Source organism: Blennius ocellaris (assembly GCF_963422515.1).
Source record: "Blennius ocellaris genome assembly, chromosome: 14".
Taxonomy (NCBI): domain Eukaryota; kingdom Metazoa; phylum Chordata; class Actinopteri; order Blenniiformes; family Blenniidae; genus Blennius; species Blennius ocellaris.
Window position 1 is genome coordinate 8,655,458 of NC_137663.1, and position 16,780 is coordinate 8,672,237.

At 50.2% G+C, this 16,780-nt stretch overlaps 1 protein-coding gene across 1 annotated transcript; it reads right to left on the bottom strand.

The window, feature by feature from the left end:
• Nucleotides 1-1,669: 1,669 nt before the first annotated feature.
• On the bottom strand, nt 1,670-14,149 carry mntb (MAX network transcriptional repressor b; the record flags this gene model as incomplete). The annotated part of the gene is made up of 6 exons (XM_080509546.1): nt 13,844-14,149; nt 9,512-10,136; nt 9,390-9,431; nt 9,138-9,249; nt 2,717-2,909; nt 1,670-2,493 (listed from the first exon to the last, which is right to left on the bottom strand). Exons 1-6 carry the CDS (start codon nt 13,914-13,916, stop codon nt 1,670-1,672), a joined length of 1,869 nt encoding a protein of 622 aa, XP_080365672.1. The 5' UTR covers nt 13,917-14,149.
• Between the last annotated feature and the right edge of the window lie 2,631 nt (nt 14,150-16,780).

Consider the following 16,780-nt stretch of genomic DNA (forward strand, 5'->3'; position numbering starts at 1 on the left):
ATTCACCCGAGCTAAACTTCAGTCAGAACTGATGTGTGTGTGTGTGAATGTTTGTTTTCTCAGATTTCTCAAGCCTTGCAGGAAGTGTGTGTTGTGCACTGGAGTGTTGCATCTGTGTGTGTGTGTGTGTGTGTGTGAAGCGCTTCAGTACGAGGTCCGGGGTGAGGCAGCAGAGGGAGCTGTTGCATTAGACTGAGGAGGATGAAAACCTGTTTTGATTTCTCGGAAGTCTGTCGAGGGAACGTCGGGAGCCAAACCGACCGAGAGCAGGTTTCAGACGCGGCGTGTCCAGAGTTTGCCCGTTTGAAACGTCCGCCGTTGACCGGGACCGAGGAGGCCGCGGCCGATCCCAGCTGACACTCGCCGGTCGCCGCTTGTTTAAAATCACTACACGAGATTTTACTGAGCGCCTCAACGATCCAATCAGTGCAGAGAATTGATAAGAGGATCGTGTGGAAAAGGTAAAGGAGTCAGAAAAGCCCACCGTGAAGTTACAATTCAACGCTTCTCAGTGTAAGAAAAAAAAAAAAAGAAAAAACAAAGTGATATAAGGCTTGGCTTCTTCGGCCAACCTGCAGCCGTGACACGGTGCGAGTGGATTCGGGGGGGAAAACGCTGAACCGCCTCCCCACACCCAACCCCAAAGAGTGCAAACACCTCGTGACGAAAAAAATATATATTCTAAAAAAAAACAAAAAAAACTTTTTGTTTGTTTCCTCTTGAGCTCGGGATTATCCGACGGCTGAGCTCAGACTTGTTGCTCCACCACCATGACGCGGCCTCTCCACAAGGCCCGTAATGACAAGACGCTGCTTTATGTTGAGCGAAGCGGGCAATCATCGCTGCTCTTTACCTCCGAAACAACACAACAACAACAACAACAACAGAAGAAGAAGAAGGAAAGAAAAAAAGTCGGCTGTATTTGTGGGTGTGTCAGCTGAGGATGGGACTCGGCGCTCCGCGACCAGAAACCAACAAGATGGAGGGAAGAAAAGACCGATGATAAAACTCTGTTGGGTGAAATGCTGAACGATCCCGTGGCTCATTTGATCGGACTTTAGCCGACGTCCCGTCCTGCTCTTGGACACGTCGGGTGACATTACTTCACCATTCGTTTCCACGCCATCGCCTCGATACATTAAAAATAGTGGGGGGGGGGGGGGGACAGACTGTCGGCGCGGCGACGGCCCGACTGCGGCGCTCCCGTGCGGCGGAGGGTGGATGACGCATTAAGGTAAATCCTGGATGCCTGAGAGTGAACTGAGCTTATCGTGTTAGTGCTTCTGGTTGGGGTGGGGGGGTGGGGGGGGTGTAGAGGGAGGGGGGGTCCACACACAGTTTCCTGTCGTTGCAGCGGAGAGACAAACGTCACAGTCTCATGTTCACAAACAATGGCCTGACCCGCCGACTCTGCTTTAATGCAAACTGTCCACAAACTGACAGAGCCGCCAGCTAAACATCCGAGAAGACATTGAGCACAAAATGTCCCAAAAGTCTTTTTGTTTTATTTTTCATTTTCTTTTCTTTCTTTTTTTTTTTTTTAAATAAATTTTCTCTCTGTAATTGATTATTGATGAGAGTCGGAGAACTCAACCAGAAGTTCTCCCGTCTTGTGTCTGTCAGTCCCCCCCCCCCCCCCCCCCCCCCACCCCGCGCCTGCATTCGCCATTCACGCCAGTTTGAGTGTGCTGACGGGGAAGGTGGGGACCGTCACCATGGTGACGGGGTTGAGGACGGCCGCCTGCCCGACCAGCTGGGGGTGCGGAGCCAGCACCGCCGTGGGCTTCCCCAGCGCCGGGCCGCCCTGGCTGACCACCTGGCTGGTCACCTGGCCGCCGTTAGTGTTAGCTTGAGGGTTGGCCTGGACGTGGGGCAGGGTGTGGTGGGTGAAGGTGTGGGTGATGTGGCCCACCACGGTGGGCTGGGAGACGGACACGCCCTGGGGGTAGAGCGCCGGGAGGTGGGACGTCAGCGGGGCTCCCAGGTGGGCCACCGGGTGGACGGTGATGTGTCCGATGGGCTGGGCGGCGATCGGCTGGTGGGCGCCGCCGCCGCCGATCGGCTGCGGGGTGGAGGAGGCGCCCGGGCCGGGCGAGGGGGCGATGTGCGTTAGGTGTTTGTGGTTGGCCGGGAGGGCGTGGTTGACCGCCTGGATGACGGAGGGGTGGGAGACGGCGGCGTGGGCGATGACGGTGGGCTGGACCTGCATGGCCGGCGGCTGAACGGGGTGCGGCGGCGCCGGGGGGCCCGGGGCCGGGGCCGGGGCGATGGCCTGCGGGGGAGCGGGGCCGGACGGCGAGGGGGCGGCGGTGAGGACTCCGGAGAGGGGCAGGGCGGCGTGCTGGATGGACAGGTGGGGGGCGAGGAGCGGCTGGGCTTGCAAGATGGGAGGCGGCGGCGGCGGCTTAGGGAGGGACGCGGGAGGAGGCGGGGCGGGAGGAGGAGGAGCGGGCGCGTCTTCGTCGATGTCCTGGTCGAAGTTGTCTTCTCCTTCTGTGGATCAGAGAGGAAACCCTCAGCCCAGTGGGGAACAAGCCGCCTCGTGTATGAATAGAAGCATTAAGTGCATTTTTTCCCGCTTTCGGACGCCCTATTTTGGTCACAATCAATGAATTCAAAGAAACAATACAGATGTGCCAAACGGCGTGTTTGTGCTTGGATTTACCGCCACCCGTGACCTCAACACGGGAACGACGCGCCCCCTCCTGGCGTTTACCTGAGGCGGTGGACGTGGACGCCTGGTCGTCCTCCGGCTGGATGGTCTGCCGGAGGACGCGGTCGATCTCCATCACGTCCATGCACTGGCTCAGCTCGTTCTTCAGCTCGGCCAGCCGCTGCTGCGTGGCGATCTTCTCCCGGGCCAGGCGCTCCATCTCGTGCTCGTACTCCTTCTCTTTACGCTTCAGAGTCTTCGAGGAGGCAAACACACACACACACACACACACAGGAAGCAAATGCCGTCAGTGTGTCTGTAAATAGAAAAACATGAAAACACTTTCCCCTCACTCTTTATTAGCTCTGATTCATTGGGAACTTAAAGGGATTTCATCGAGCCCAAAACTCCCGAGCTACATTTTGCAGCTTCTTTTCATGTTCTTGAGGTTTGAAGTGACAAATGTGACACTTGCATAAAACATTGATTCAATAACGATACGGTGTTATGGGTCATGGTTGTGGTAACCTGAACCCGCCCTGTAAAGTGGCCGGCCGGGGAGTTTTCATTTCAGGTCGAGTTTCCAGCCATGCCTCTTCTTGTAAACTCACCGTGACGAGATCTAAATAAAGGAACGTTTCAACATGGACAGACTCCAGGAGAAATTAACCAATAAAACAGAAAAAAAAGAGCTGAAATGGCTAAAAACCTCGAAAACAACTGCAAAAAATACTGAATATTTGCAGTTCTAATCTTTACTTCAAACTTTTCATAAATGCAGTAAAACAATAAAATATTATAAAATGTGATTTGGGCTGCAGGTGAATTTCATGTAGGATATATGTAAATGAACAGACAGTAATGTGTGCATGATAACTTAATCTGGATAAAACAGGACGATGAATATTAAACAGAATAACGCAAAATTACTAATTCAAGACAAAACCACAGACTGTCACTGTAGGAATGCTTGGACTTGATATATAGTCATTTAATTGGACAGTTGTCCTTGTCCCATCATGCACTGGAGTCCAGTGGTCCGCTGACTTCTTCTATTTGAGCTCCTGTTGACAGTCTCAAACTTAAACTGACAGATCGGGATTTGATGCGAAGCTTCAGTGGATCTTGTCCCGTCTCTACGCGAATGGATGGACTTTTGACAAAAACATTTTTTACAATCCAGTGATAAACTAATGCGTCATATCGAGGGGAGCAACACCAGTTGGAGACTTCAAATATCGACGATCCCAGATTGTGACTGAATTTTGAGACGGCAGCCAGACCCACCACCTTTCCTCCTCTGAATCCAAAGAATCGAACCTGTTCATCGATTTAATACACCAGCAAGAAGGCACGTGTGCAAACGGAGGTTTGTCGTGGGTCCAAAACTAGCTGAGCTCCTCTTTTACCTCAACGCCGTGCTTGTTTTTTTTTGGGGGGGGGGGCGAGAACGGGGTCAGAAAGTCTCCCGCTGTGTATCATTGCCACCAATCACTCAACCGACTCCAGCGTTGCTGGATTAAGAAAGCAGTAAATGACAGCGACGATAACGCGGGACGTGTCACGGCGGGAGTTGACGAGGAGTCGAGGAGGGAAACGGGAACAGAAATAAGTTCAAAGATTTTTTTTAAAAAAAAGAAAAGGGGGAGCGGTGCTTTCCCGGCGTGACCCAGTTTGTGTTGCGGGTCAGCTGACGCATGAACACCAAACAGTACGGCGGGCTAAGGACATTAACGTGGATTACTGGGGGAGGAATGGGAGGATAAAGGAGAGCAGGGGATGGAGAGGTGGCAGAAGCAGTGGCTGGGAGATTTACACTCCTGGACACACACACACACACGCGCCGCTCATTTTCCGTTTTCCCTTATTTTCACGACGAGAAGTGACCACGCTTTGCGGCCTGGAGGCCAGAGTGCCGGCAGAGAGACGCCGGAAGCGCGAGAGGGGAGACAAGACGAGGAGCATTATGGGAACACATGATCCTGCTACAGGACGCTCACTTCACTGGGCAAAGCTGTTTACCCTCCGCCGCCACGTGATGGCCTCACACGCGAGCCTCACACGCGAGCCTCGCTGCGCCCCGGACAAACTCAACAGGCCCTTTTTTTTTTTTTTTTTTAGAGGTCACGAGAGGAGGAGGTGGTGGTGGTGGGCGTCGGGGATAAATTACAGTGAAGCAGTTCCAGCGAAAGAAGTAACACTTGGGACAAATGCGATGGCGTGGCGGGGTTTTAACACCACTGCTGTACAACTCAGGTCCACATGAACAACAACTTTCTGACGCGCGGCATTTAAAAACGTGGCCACATTTGAGCTCTTAAGGTCATATTGGTTTTATGTAAATTAAATGACATTTGGACTTCTTCTGCTTTTTTTTTTTTGTTAAACAAGCGGTTAGACTTGTATACATACAAGTAAAGTGTAAATACACTTTCAAGAAACAAATGTTCGGCGTGATGAAGATAAATTCAATTATGAAATGAGCCGCCGTGCAGAAACCACAAGTGGAGCAGGTGTGGTGGCTGAAAGCGTCGACAAAGATTCCTTAAACTCCTCTTCAAATTAAAAAACCCTCTAATTAGCACGCGTCGTAAAACACCCTTTTCGTTTTCCTTCGGATCCAAATTGCCTTTAACCACACGGCGTTCAACCCAAGATGACTACGTAGCGCGAGAGCGACTTTAAAGTTAATTACAGACTTTGACTCTGCATGAGCGAGAGCCGACAGCCCCGCTTTACTTAAGAGTTTGAAAAGCATTTCTCAATACGCTTCGCCTGCCGCTGAAGTAGATTTAGTCACGATGAACACGGTCGGTTTCTTTTCCAAACAATTTCACTGCTTTTAAAGCAAGTTTGTGAAAAAGGGGGCTTCGTCGGACATCGTCCCTCTTTTATCAGTGTGATTCTCCAGGCCTGGAGGCACTGATCCACACGGTGTGACAGCGGTGGACAGACACACACACATCTTTATCACAAAATCCTCATTTCAAGCATCCCACAGAGACACTACCACTGGTACTGAAGTGTGTGTGTGTGTGTGTCCATGAACACTTCAAGGTCTTCCCATATGAACCCAGACATCGTTGGTCCTGCAGTAAATCACCAAGGAAACAGCTGCCACCCATACCCGTTTCCCTGGCAACCCCATCCGTGAGGATTTGGCTGCTTGAGCAGCAGTTTGTAAAAAAAACAAAAAAGAAAAAAGAAAAAAACCATAAGGAGTCATCCAATTGGGCGAGGCACTGGGGCAATTACATGTAAGGAGTGATATGACTGGACGCTCGCCAGTCTGCTGCTGTGGATCCCTCCCCCATCCTGCTCCTCGCACACACTTCCTCTCCTCCCACCCCCATCTTTTGCTCCCTGAACACCCTTCCCCCTGTTTCTTTTTACTCCCTGCCTCCCTCCTTCCCTCCCTCATCTTATCTATGGCTCCTTTATCCTTCCTCTTTCAGCACCATCTCCCCAACAGGAAAAAGGTGGAAGCCACTCCCGTGATGATATTAGCCTGTTTGGATGACATGTCCTCCGGTGGTCAACCGTGACATCATCGCTTTAATATCGTCCACCGTTTGCAACCAACGAGACATGATCAGACTGTGGAATCTGGCACCAAGATGTCAGCAGCAGGTCCTCTGAGTCCTGGATGTCTTAAGACTTGTGCAGCACACCCTACAGACGCTGGATGGGATTGAGATTTGGGTTATTGAGATGCGACAGCCATCAGGGAATACTGACGTCCATGAAAGCGGGTACCTGCAATGGCAGCGTTTTACACGAACGGCAGGACTAAAAGTTTCCCACCAAAACTCTTTGCTTTTAACGGTTGACAGTGCTCAGTACTGGCATCGGTCTGAAAGCTCTCGACGAGCCCTGGCGCAGTGTTTTGGGAGATAAACCGAAAATTTACCGAGACCGAAATTTCGGACAGTCACCGACATCATTTTGCCCACGTCGGTATATTAGGTGTTTAAAAAAAAAAAAAAAAAGCTGTGTAGTGACGCGCCGTCTGGACGTGAAGTCATTTTGCACACAAAATAAGTACGTTCTTTCAGGATGAATGAGATTAGGTCTTTTTTTCATTTAACTGTTGAGAAACCCCGTGTTTTCAGGTGCAATACAGACAAAGTCACGGTATGATCCGATTCTCATTCCACGTAATCTGTGCTTATCAGCTCTTCAATACATCTTAAGTACTTCATTTGTATTTTCTTCATTTATTTTCAGACACTGTAGATTTACAGTCCTTTACAGCGCCAATAAATCAGTCCAGGGGAGTCAAACTATCTATATAACTGCTACATCGAGTGTATAATTATATTATAATATTTGTGCGCAATGGAGTCGTTATCCTCCATCTATCATTACCGAGGTGAACTGCTCAACATACCGTGATATTGATTTGAGGCCATATCGCCCAGCCCTACTAACCACCTGACTCCACACTGCATTACTTCCTCTGCATCGCTTCCCCTAAATGGCCCGGTTCACCTGACAGGCATGCGGAACCCCGCGAGAAACCAGCCTCAGCTTTTTGCAGCGACGCGAGCAACAAAACGCCAGCCTTCGCCATTTGCCGCTTGAGCTCTGGCTTCTCGTGACGCCGCTGCGGAACGCTGCAGGAGGGCTGCAGTTTGGTGCGCGGCTCCCGACAGTCGTCCTAAGATGCCCACTTGCTGATGCATCCCGCCCACAAACGGGCAACGTCGGTGTCGTAACGTCACGCCCGATCGGTGTATAGCTGTGGCAATCTAGCATGAGGTTGTAACCATGGCAACGGCTGCTCGTACTGCTCTGATGGCGATCTCCTCTCGCTGTAACCGAGAGGCGCAGAGGCAGAACGGGGAGGCTGCGCTGCGGTGACGTCACCGGGCTTGCGCTAGCCATGTGCTCAGATCTCACATGTCTGAGGGAGAGGGAGAGAGAGAGAGGAGGGGGGGGGTTTACAGGTTTACATGAGGAGAGGTGCAGAGACAGAGAGAGAGAGAGAGATAGAGGGAGGGATGGAGAGAGGGGGGGAGGGGAAAAAAAAAAAAAAAGACAGGGGCGTGTGTTTACATGTCCGGGGCACGATGGGGAATTTCAATGCATCTATCAGCGATTGTAAACAAGTTCATCAGCTCTGATTATAGGATATGTGGAACACAGACGGAGAACACGGTGTACCTTGTGCTCCCAACAACAATACTGTAACCTGTAAACACGCTTTCCTGGTTTCTCTAGTGAGTTCAGAGAACTGAGACAATCACTGACCTGGATATTGTAATGATCAGGAATGTGAGCAAAATATTGGAATGACATTGTAAAAACTGGGCTTACTGTTGCCAACTAAACAATTCAGTTGATCAACATTGATCTTCACAGACGGTCGTGTGGCAGATGTAATTTCACTTCAAATTTGAATTGTTATCGTCATATTCTTCCTTTTTGCTTTAAACACAGGTGACGACGGCTCACTGTGGGGTCCTGAACGCGTCACGTGTCTCAAACGGGCTCGTCTGCTGCAGCACTGGGTGAAACGTATGATGAATGCTCATGTTACACTGGACGCCACAGAGACGAGGAGATAAAAGTGTTTTCATGTTGTTCAACAAAGGAGAAAAATTCTAACTTTAGCTGACATTTCTGACAAGTTCCACAGAAAGAGAGAGAGGGGGGGGGGGGGGTTACAACATGTAGCAACTAATGACTACGCAGCTACTCAAAGGTACATCTCCGGGCTTCACGTCAAGCCGCTGCTCCATCTATCACATCCACTGCACTGCACATCCGACCGAAGTCAAAATTGGGAAGTCACTACGCTCCGCAGCCTCCAGGCTGCAATTCATTTTCTGAAGAAAAAAAAAAAAGTGCAGAAATCCCTCATCCGCTCTTGTTGACTCACTTCTTCACGCTGCCCCCGTCCCTTCCTCGGCTTTTCAACTCCCAACGAGTCCACCGTGAGCAGCGCCGGCCCACTGCCGGACCGCTAATAGGTCCACGGAACAATCCTCTCCAACGCATTTCATGTTACTGAGTGATTATGTGAAGCACAGTACGGGTCACAGTGAAGAAAGAACGGTCAAGTTGAGGAATAATGCAAATTAAAAAACCAACTATTTGACTGCTTCTTTAAAAAAAGAAAAAAAAAGAAAAGTTTTGACATCGCATAGCCGTGTGGAAATATTAGATTTATTCTCTCTTTTCATACAGGGCGGCTCACTATTGTTCGGCGGGCGGCGGATCGTCGTCACAGGAGACGAATCACCACAAGACGGGTTGAACGGCCAACAGAAAAGGCTTTGCGTATCGATTACGCCGCACAAAAGCCCCGCGCTGTTCCCAGAGCTGAGGCAATCGATTCAAGAACAGAGGAAGATGACAACAATGGAGATGAAAAAACAAGAGGCGAGCTAAGGGGAGGGGGGGGGGGGGGGGGGGGGGGGGGGGTGTGTGGGGGTGTTGTCGGGGGGGGGGAGGGAGGGGGGGGTACAACCCCGCTCACCTGGATGTAACGCAGAGCGCTTCGGAGGACGCTGAGGTTGGACGTCTTCTTCTCGTCCACGTTGGGAACGTTCTTCTTCAGCGTCTCAAAACACTCTTTGAGGTGCGCTCGCCTGTCGAGGCACGAGGGGGGAAGACTTGGTTTGTATGGTTTCTCACACACACACACACACACACACTAACTTTTTTCATAACAAGCTCCATACACTCAAAACCACGGCCGCAGGCTTTTATTCACCAAATGTGAACTGACCTGTTCTGCTCCAGTTTGTTGTGCACCTCCCTGGTCCCGGCGCTGGAGGACAAGCAACGGACCGAAGTTAGAACACGACCACTAAACCCCATAGACACCTTGAGAGAAGCTTTAAAACGTACACACACACTGACCCTCCTGGTCTCCGCTTTCCTTTCATGCCCCTCATGTCCTCCATCGTCACGCCGTTGGGCCGCGGCTGTGACGTGGGGGGAGCTTGATGGGGAGCCAGTGCGTGTTGGGAGCCGGGGCCGTTGGCGCTGAGTGCGGGCGGGTACTGGATCTGAACCTGAGGCTGTGATTGGTTGGGCTTCACGCTGACTATCTGCTGACTCGTGTCCACCTTCACTTGGGAGGCGCACAACAGGTGGCGAGACGCCGGCTGAGGCGGCGCTTGATGCTGCTGCTGCTGCTGCTGTGGAGGAGAGGAGGACGAGTTCTTGGCTTGCGGGGAAGTGTTGAGTGACGTCGCCGCCGCCACCACGATCGGCGTCGGGAGCGGAAGGGGCGGGACCGACGGCGTGGCGGTGACGACCGGCACCATCGGGATGATGGTGATGGGGACTTGGGAGGGCGGGAGGGACGGGGGCGGGGGAGCGGGAGGGTGAGGCGGCGGCTGGCGGTGGGCGTCATCGCCCCAAGTGATGTGATTGGCCCTGATGGGCTGCGACGATGAGGTCACGAGTTCCACGCGCCTCGACTCCGCCTCCCTGCTGATGAGCTCTTTTTCTTTGCGCTGCTCCTCTTCTGCAGGAGGCAAGAACAAACATTTCATTGTGTGACCAGAAAAGAAAAATTTCAGGGTCCAGTGAAACGCAATGAATATCTCTTTACTATAAATATCATTACTTTTCCATTTGTCATCTTTTTTTAGGATATCAAGCTTCGTGTAGGTTTTCTGGTGGTTATCATCGACACATTATTAGTTTTAGAGTACATAGCTCCACATGCTCCTCATTAATTACACAATAGAACAGTACCATGCATGTGGAAAACTGTTAAATTACAGTAATCTGGCCAATATCTAATAAAATAACAATATCGATGTACCTGTACTGTGATGTCTGTGTGCACATGGCAAACAACAACAACAACAACGTATTTTACACATCATTTACTTGTGCATGCAACAGAAAATGAATTTTGGAGAGATAGATCCCAGACAAAACATCGACACACAAAGAATGATGTAATCCGTGAATCAAGACAGCGGGGTGGGGGTGGGGGTGGTGGGGTAAACCACCCCAGAAACCGTGTCTGCATCTGGTTTCTGAGTAAAGCGAACCCCCCCCCCGGTCTGCCCTGCGATTGGATTTTCCCAGCGCCGAGCACAAGTCCAGCCTCGGGCTACGTCAGGCCGTCTGACCGACAGAAAAGGGAGCAGCCCGGTCAACCTCAGGCGGCACCATGATAAGATATAAACACAGCGTTGACGTGCTGCACTCACAAACAGATCAATAGAGACAACACACACACACTTTTCGATATGAGCGAGTACTTTTTTTTTTTTTTTTTTTGCACATGAGAGCGGAGCAGGCTCACAGCGATGTGGAAAGCCCTCAGTTACCATGGAAACACCAACGTTAGAAGATCCCAGGGATTCCTCAAACCTGCACAACGCCGACACACGGCGCAGCACTCTCCAACAAAAAAAAAGAAAAAAAAAAAACACGGGTAACACATGCCAAGATGCCTGGTTAAGTAACTCTTCCGTTTCCTCTGTGCGGCGCTGACGTCATTTCTCGTCAAACCAGAGGGCAAAAGTTCACCCCGACGCTTCGCACGACAAAACCAGATCGCTGCCCTTTGGAAGTGGCTGCTGTGCACAGGTCTGATTAGTTGCGGTTGCTCCCGGCGTTATCAGTCGGTCGTAAACGTTTACGGCGTCTCTTGACTTCCTTCTTGTGTCGCACTGGTTTAGAGCCCGTCGTATGTACACAGGACCGAAACGGCCAGCTGACAAAATGTTGCAAAACACCTTTAAAGGTTTTTTTTTTGCTGACACATGAAGATGTTTTTAAGTATGCAATATAGTTTAGATGTTACGAGCGTTACAGAATGTGTGATTTTTCGACTTCATATATATATTTAAAAAAAAAGAAACATTTTTAACTCCATTAAAAGCATGAGAAAAATATGTAAAATGATTATTGGGATTTTCAAGCTATAAATAATTTAAACTAATCTTGCATGTTTTCAATAAATTCTATAATAGTCGCAGAAATAATTCCACTTTCTTGCTATGACGTTTCTCCCCTGTAACTCAAGCACACACGCAAGCAGCTTATCAGAGAGCACATTTCATACATTGTGAACCTTCGTTTAATGCCCGCTGCGCACAATCTTAATCTTACAAGTTCTTAGCTGTACGACATGAACCTATTAAACATTGGGGACGACATCCATTTCCCATGATGAAAACACAAGTTGAGTCGCAGGCTGCAACGCACGAGGGTCAAGATAAATGCAAAAGAATATAATAAGCACGCTCCAGCCAGCCACAAAAAAAAAAAAAGAAGAAGCATAAATAGAACCCGCCATGTGTTTGGAGAGAAGTCCCCAAGAAATGTTTGTTCACATCCCACATACGCTTTTTTGTAAATTTTGCCATTGTAGCCACAAAGCATCTATTTAGCATCAGCATATAACTGAATTATTACTGAATATTTAAGTTATATACCAGTGCAAAAAAAGAAAAAAGAAAAGAAAATGTAATCCTGCTCCATTTTTAGGTATAATCTTGTGTTCTTGAGGTTATAGTCCAGGAGTGTTTAGTCATAATACCACAGTATTACCATAATCCCACAATACATTCATCTACAAAGGACAATGCAGTTCATCAATAGCAAACTCAAACTTCCATTACATTTCTGGCCCATTATTCTAAAGATTCTCTTTAAACTGGGATTGTTTTATTTATTTATTTATTAATTTTTTTTTTTTTGGGGGGGGGGGGGGGGTTCGTACACCAAAATGTGTGAAAAGAAAGCAGAAGTAAAACTCCCATCAGCTGACAGAAATGGTGCTTCAGCCTCATGCTCCAGATTGCCACATGCACGCGAACGTAAATTACATAACTTCTGCATTGAGAGAGGCTGGGCCTGGAGGTGGTGGTGGTGGTGGTGGGGGGGGGGGGGGGGGGTGTTGCCCTACTTACCCCCCTTTCTCTCTGACCCGCCACTGTCAGGAGACTGAATGGGGAGGGGCGGAGACGAGCGGCGTGTGCGTGCGTGCGCGTAGGTGTGTATCAGACTGGGAGGGAGAATGGGGGGGGGTGCACGTGGTCGATGTGGGCGGATCCAAGCACGCGGTATGCGCTGGAGGGGAGGGGAGGGGGGGGTGGAACGGTTGACACGTCATCAGAGGCGAGAAACACACACACACACACACACACACACCTCCCCCCCCCCTCACTGCGGACACACACAGTCATCGATCATTACGTCGATTGACAAGTAATCAGGTTCACAGGCGATGCCGGAGGTGATTTGTGCGTTGAGCTCGCGCGCATTTATATACAAACGGTACGAGGGGCGAGGGAACGAACGAGGGCCCGCCCCGGTGTGTGTGTGTGTGTGTGTGTGTGTGTGTGTGTGTGTGTGTGTGTGTGTGTGTGTGTGTGTGTGTGTGTGTGTGTGTGTGTGTCATAAGATAGCTGAGCAATGTCAGGGTATTATGTAAAGAGCTGCCTCCGCTCGCCACCGCCCTGCCCTGTCGGGGCTCGACGGACACACACACAAGCAAGCAAAAAAAAAAAAAAAAACTGGGGCAAATCGATTCACAACGACCTCTTTTATAACATTTCTACAGGCAGCTCCGTGCAAAGACGTGACAAACTCCAATAATCCGACGGATTATTAAAGAATTAAGATGCACAGAGATCCTGCACGGCGGCATCTTAAATGAATACATAAAACGTGGTTATTGACAGGAGACCTGCCTGCTAATGTCGCTCTCACTTACACACACACACACATATATATTCACACGCACGCGTGTACGGTGTGGGTGAGTCACTGGAGTGGTGAGACTGACACACACACACACACACACACACACACACACACACACACACACACACACACACACACACACACACACACACTGAGAGCGCGCAAAGTAGTTCAGAAAAACAACTTGTGCCGTTTCCGCATCAAGGACAGACCGTGAGCACCAGCCCTCCACACGGGGTTTCTACTTTGCAGTGACTTTCTGCTATTTATTCCGGCGGGGATCAAGCGCGTCGCTCAAAACAAAAAAAAACTACAAACATCCGTTGCGGAGAGGCGGGTGGGTTGAAATGCAAAAAAAGGCAGCGGGTTGTATGAAGGGGACTGGGAGGGAGCCCCCACCACCACCACCACCCCACCCCGCCACCCCCCCCGGATGGAGCACACTGTGTTATTTGGTGACATGTGTGTTCAACACGGTGCAGCTTCCCTCCTTCGACTCACCACGTGTGATGTGTTGTTGCTGGGCCTGCCATTCCAGGTATCTGGCCGCCTCCAGGAGTATATCGATGCTCATTGCGCGTAAACCGTCACGACAGGCGACCCGGTGGCCCGGGACGGAAGGAGGAAAAAGACCGAGGGGGTAGAGGTGGTGTCCCGGTAGTAAGCCGTGCGCGCGAGGTCCGCAGCCGCCCGCCCGAGCCTCTCGTCCCCGGTGGTTCTCCTGAAAGCAGTCGGGGGATATTCGAATCCGGCCGAGCGGAAAGTAGATCCTCGCATACGTAAAAAATAGGATTGCAACAAGATGGCGATGCGAGCACGGGAATACACACAACAAGGCGAGTCGTGTTCTCGTTAGAGCCCGCCCCTCCCGGATCCCCGCCCCGCCCTGTTACTACGGCCCGGGACAAAACCCGGAGATCACGCCGCGCTCTCTTCAACCCCGCGGAGGAATCTCCCGGAGCCCAGCAGCCACATCGCAGGTGTCGGACCGATCATCTGAACGCTCCGGGAGCAACGGGCCTCGTCCGGTACGAGCGCATTTCCGCGAGGTTGCGGTGAGAGCGGGTCCCGCCGATCCCGGCGCGGCTCCGGGTTTTCCCTCCAGCCGCGAGCCCGCAGCGCATGAAGAGCGATCAGGCGCCCGGCAGCCAATCAGCGCTCAGAACAACAAGGCATGGTGCTGGTCCACATGGGCACCCGCCCGGCCCGAGCGCGGCTCATTTGCATGGCGAGAGCGTGACTGGCCACCTCGCTGTCTCGGGATCAGAGCCGTCAGTCAAACGGCAAGGGGGCGGGGCTTAGCGGCGCGTGTGAGTGAATAATGAGCAGAGGCAGCTGACACCGGCGTACCGGGATTATCATCCCGGAGGACGGTGTCACCAGGTCATCATTACATTTAAAACGAGTTCAGTTCGCTCATGTATTGCTTTAAAAACTCAATGACATTAAACGCTACTTATTCACATGAATCTGAACTTAAGGAACTACGGCTTGTTCCTTATTGTCATGTGTTGAATATTGTCGTATTTCGTGCTGCAGCAAGTACACCACGTGCAAGCATGCGAGGCAACAACACTGATGGCTCATTTGCTGCATCTGCCTCAGGGAGACAACAAATAAATCTCATTTTAGTCTTATGATTGATGCTTTGTGCTGCTGCAGTGTGTTTGAACCGTGTTTACTGATGCACGCGGAGTGTACGCGTGGCTGCATGGTAACAGGCTTTGATTGGACACTGTGCATTAGTCTATATATCCTGCAGCACATCACTGGGTCTGAGGGCACCAGCCAATGACAATATAGCTGATCAGAAAGAAGTACATTGACGCCGGCTTCCTTACACATCAAAACCCAAATGAAGCTTGTCATGGATACAGTGAAAAAAATGTAAAGCCACAGATGATTAAAAAAAAAAAACAATCCAGTGCAAGCCATCGTGTGTGTGTGTGTGTGTGAGGGGGTGGGAGTCCTTTTTGCAACAGGCTGAAACACCATGACAGCATTCATGTGAGGAAATGAATCAGAGGAGGAGGGAGGGAGTTAGAGCACATGGTAAGCACATGAGCTGCATGGGGAAAAAAAGGAAAAAAACACTACAGAGCTGCATCCACATATAGTATGAAAAGAGGAGGAAGAAATGAGGGGGGAGGGAGGAGGGGGGAAGGGGTGGCTTGGAGAGACGGGGAAGGTGGGAGGGATGAGAGGAAGAGGACGGGCTGACCCAGTTAGAAGTGCTGCATCACTCGTGGATCCACAGACTGGAAACAAAGGGAAAGCGATGCAACACGGGACAACTCAAATACAATCAAGTGAATGGAGTCATGGGAGGGAGGAACGGCCTCGAGAGAGAGAGAGAGAGAGAGAGAGAGAGAGAGAAAAAAAGAAAAAAGGTTGAGTTTGGCTTGAATCAAACTGTTCTTCTGAGCATTTGTTGAATAGGATTAAGGTGCAACATGTGGGTTGAACATTCTTCACACAGAAATAGAGAGGACCGACAAGGTGATTGTTACTTCTATAAGTACAAACCCGACTTTAATTCCAATTCCATTTCAAAGGCCAGCCTTTCTTCCTCAAACACTTTCTTACAAATTCAGCATCAGGGTGGAAGATAAACTGTGAAAGGATCAACATCACATCTTCCCAATTAGTTCTTCGTTTGAAGCTCTGGTCTTGGTTGGAATGACTCCTAAATTAAAATTTTTTTTAAAAATACCATGATCTTTAAATGTGTTTTTAATGTGACTTCCCCCCCCCCCTTGAGTTGAACACGGAGCGTTCAACTCAAGCGACCACCAGAGGGCGCCACATCCTGTTAAATTCACCTCGTGTGAAACCTGCTCGCTTGTTCGCCAGGGATTATTACGACGCCGGTCACGTAAACTAATGCAGGGCTCATGTAACCTATGCTGGGATGACACACAAACCTATATATTAAAACAGACGGTGCAGCTGACTGTGCCACGGTCTGCAACTTCAAACGTGCGCATGGAAGTGAACGTGTGAGAAAAGAAGCGGCGGCCTGCCGTATAAACCTGCTCCATCCCCTGAGATAATCAATACTGCAGTATCTGACAGATCTGCTGTAAACACTGACCTTGAAAGCTCTCAGCACTTCTTTATCATGCCAGCTTACGGCAATCGATGCTGCTTTATAACTCTCTGCAGCTCTTTTCACTTTCTGTTTTTTGAAATAAATCTGAATCAACAGACTTGTTAGGAAAAGAGAAGAGGGGGGGGGGAAAGGTTGACCTATATAAATGAGTGATCTCTTTTTTTCTGCCTTTTAAACCCCATTTTGATGTCTTCGGCTTGCATGAGAGAGGAAGTGTGTGCAGGGCATGGCGAGCAGTGGCGGGGCAGATGTAGGCCAATGTTTCTACTCCGGTGCCTCTTGCTGAGAAACAGGACTTTTAGTCGGAGACGGGGTTTTTTTATTTA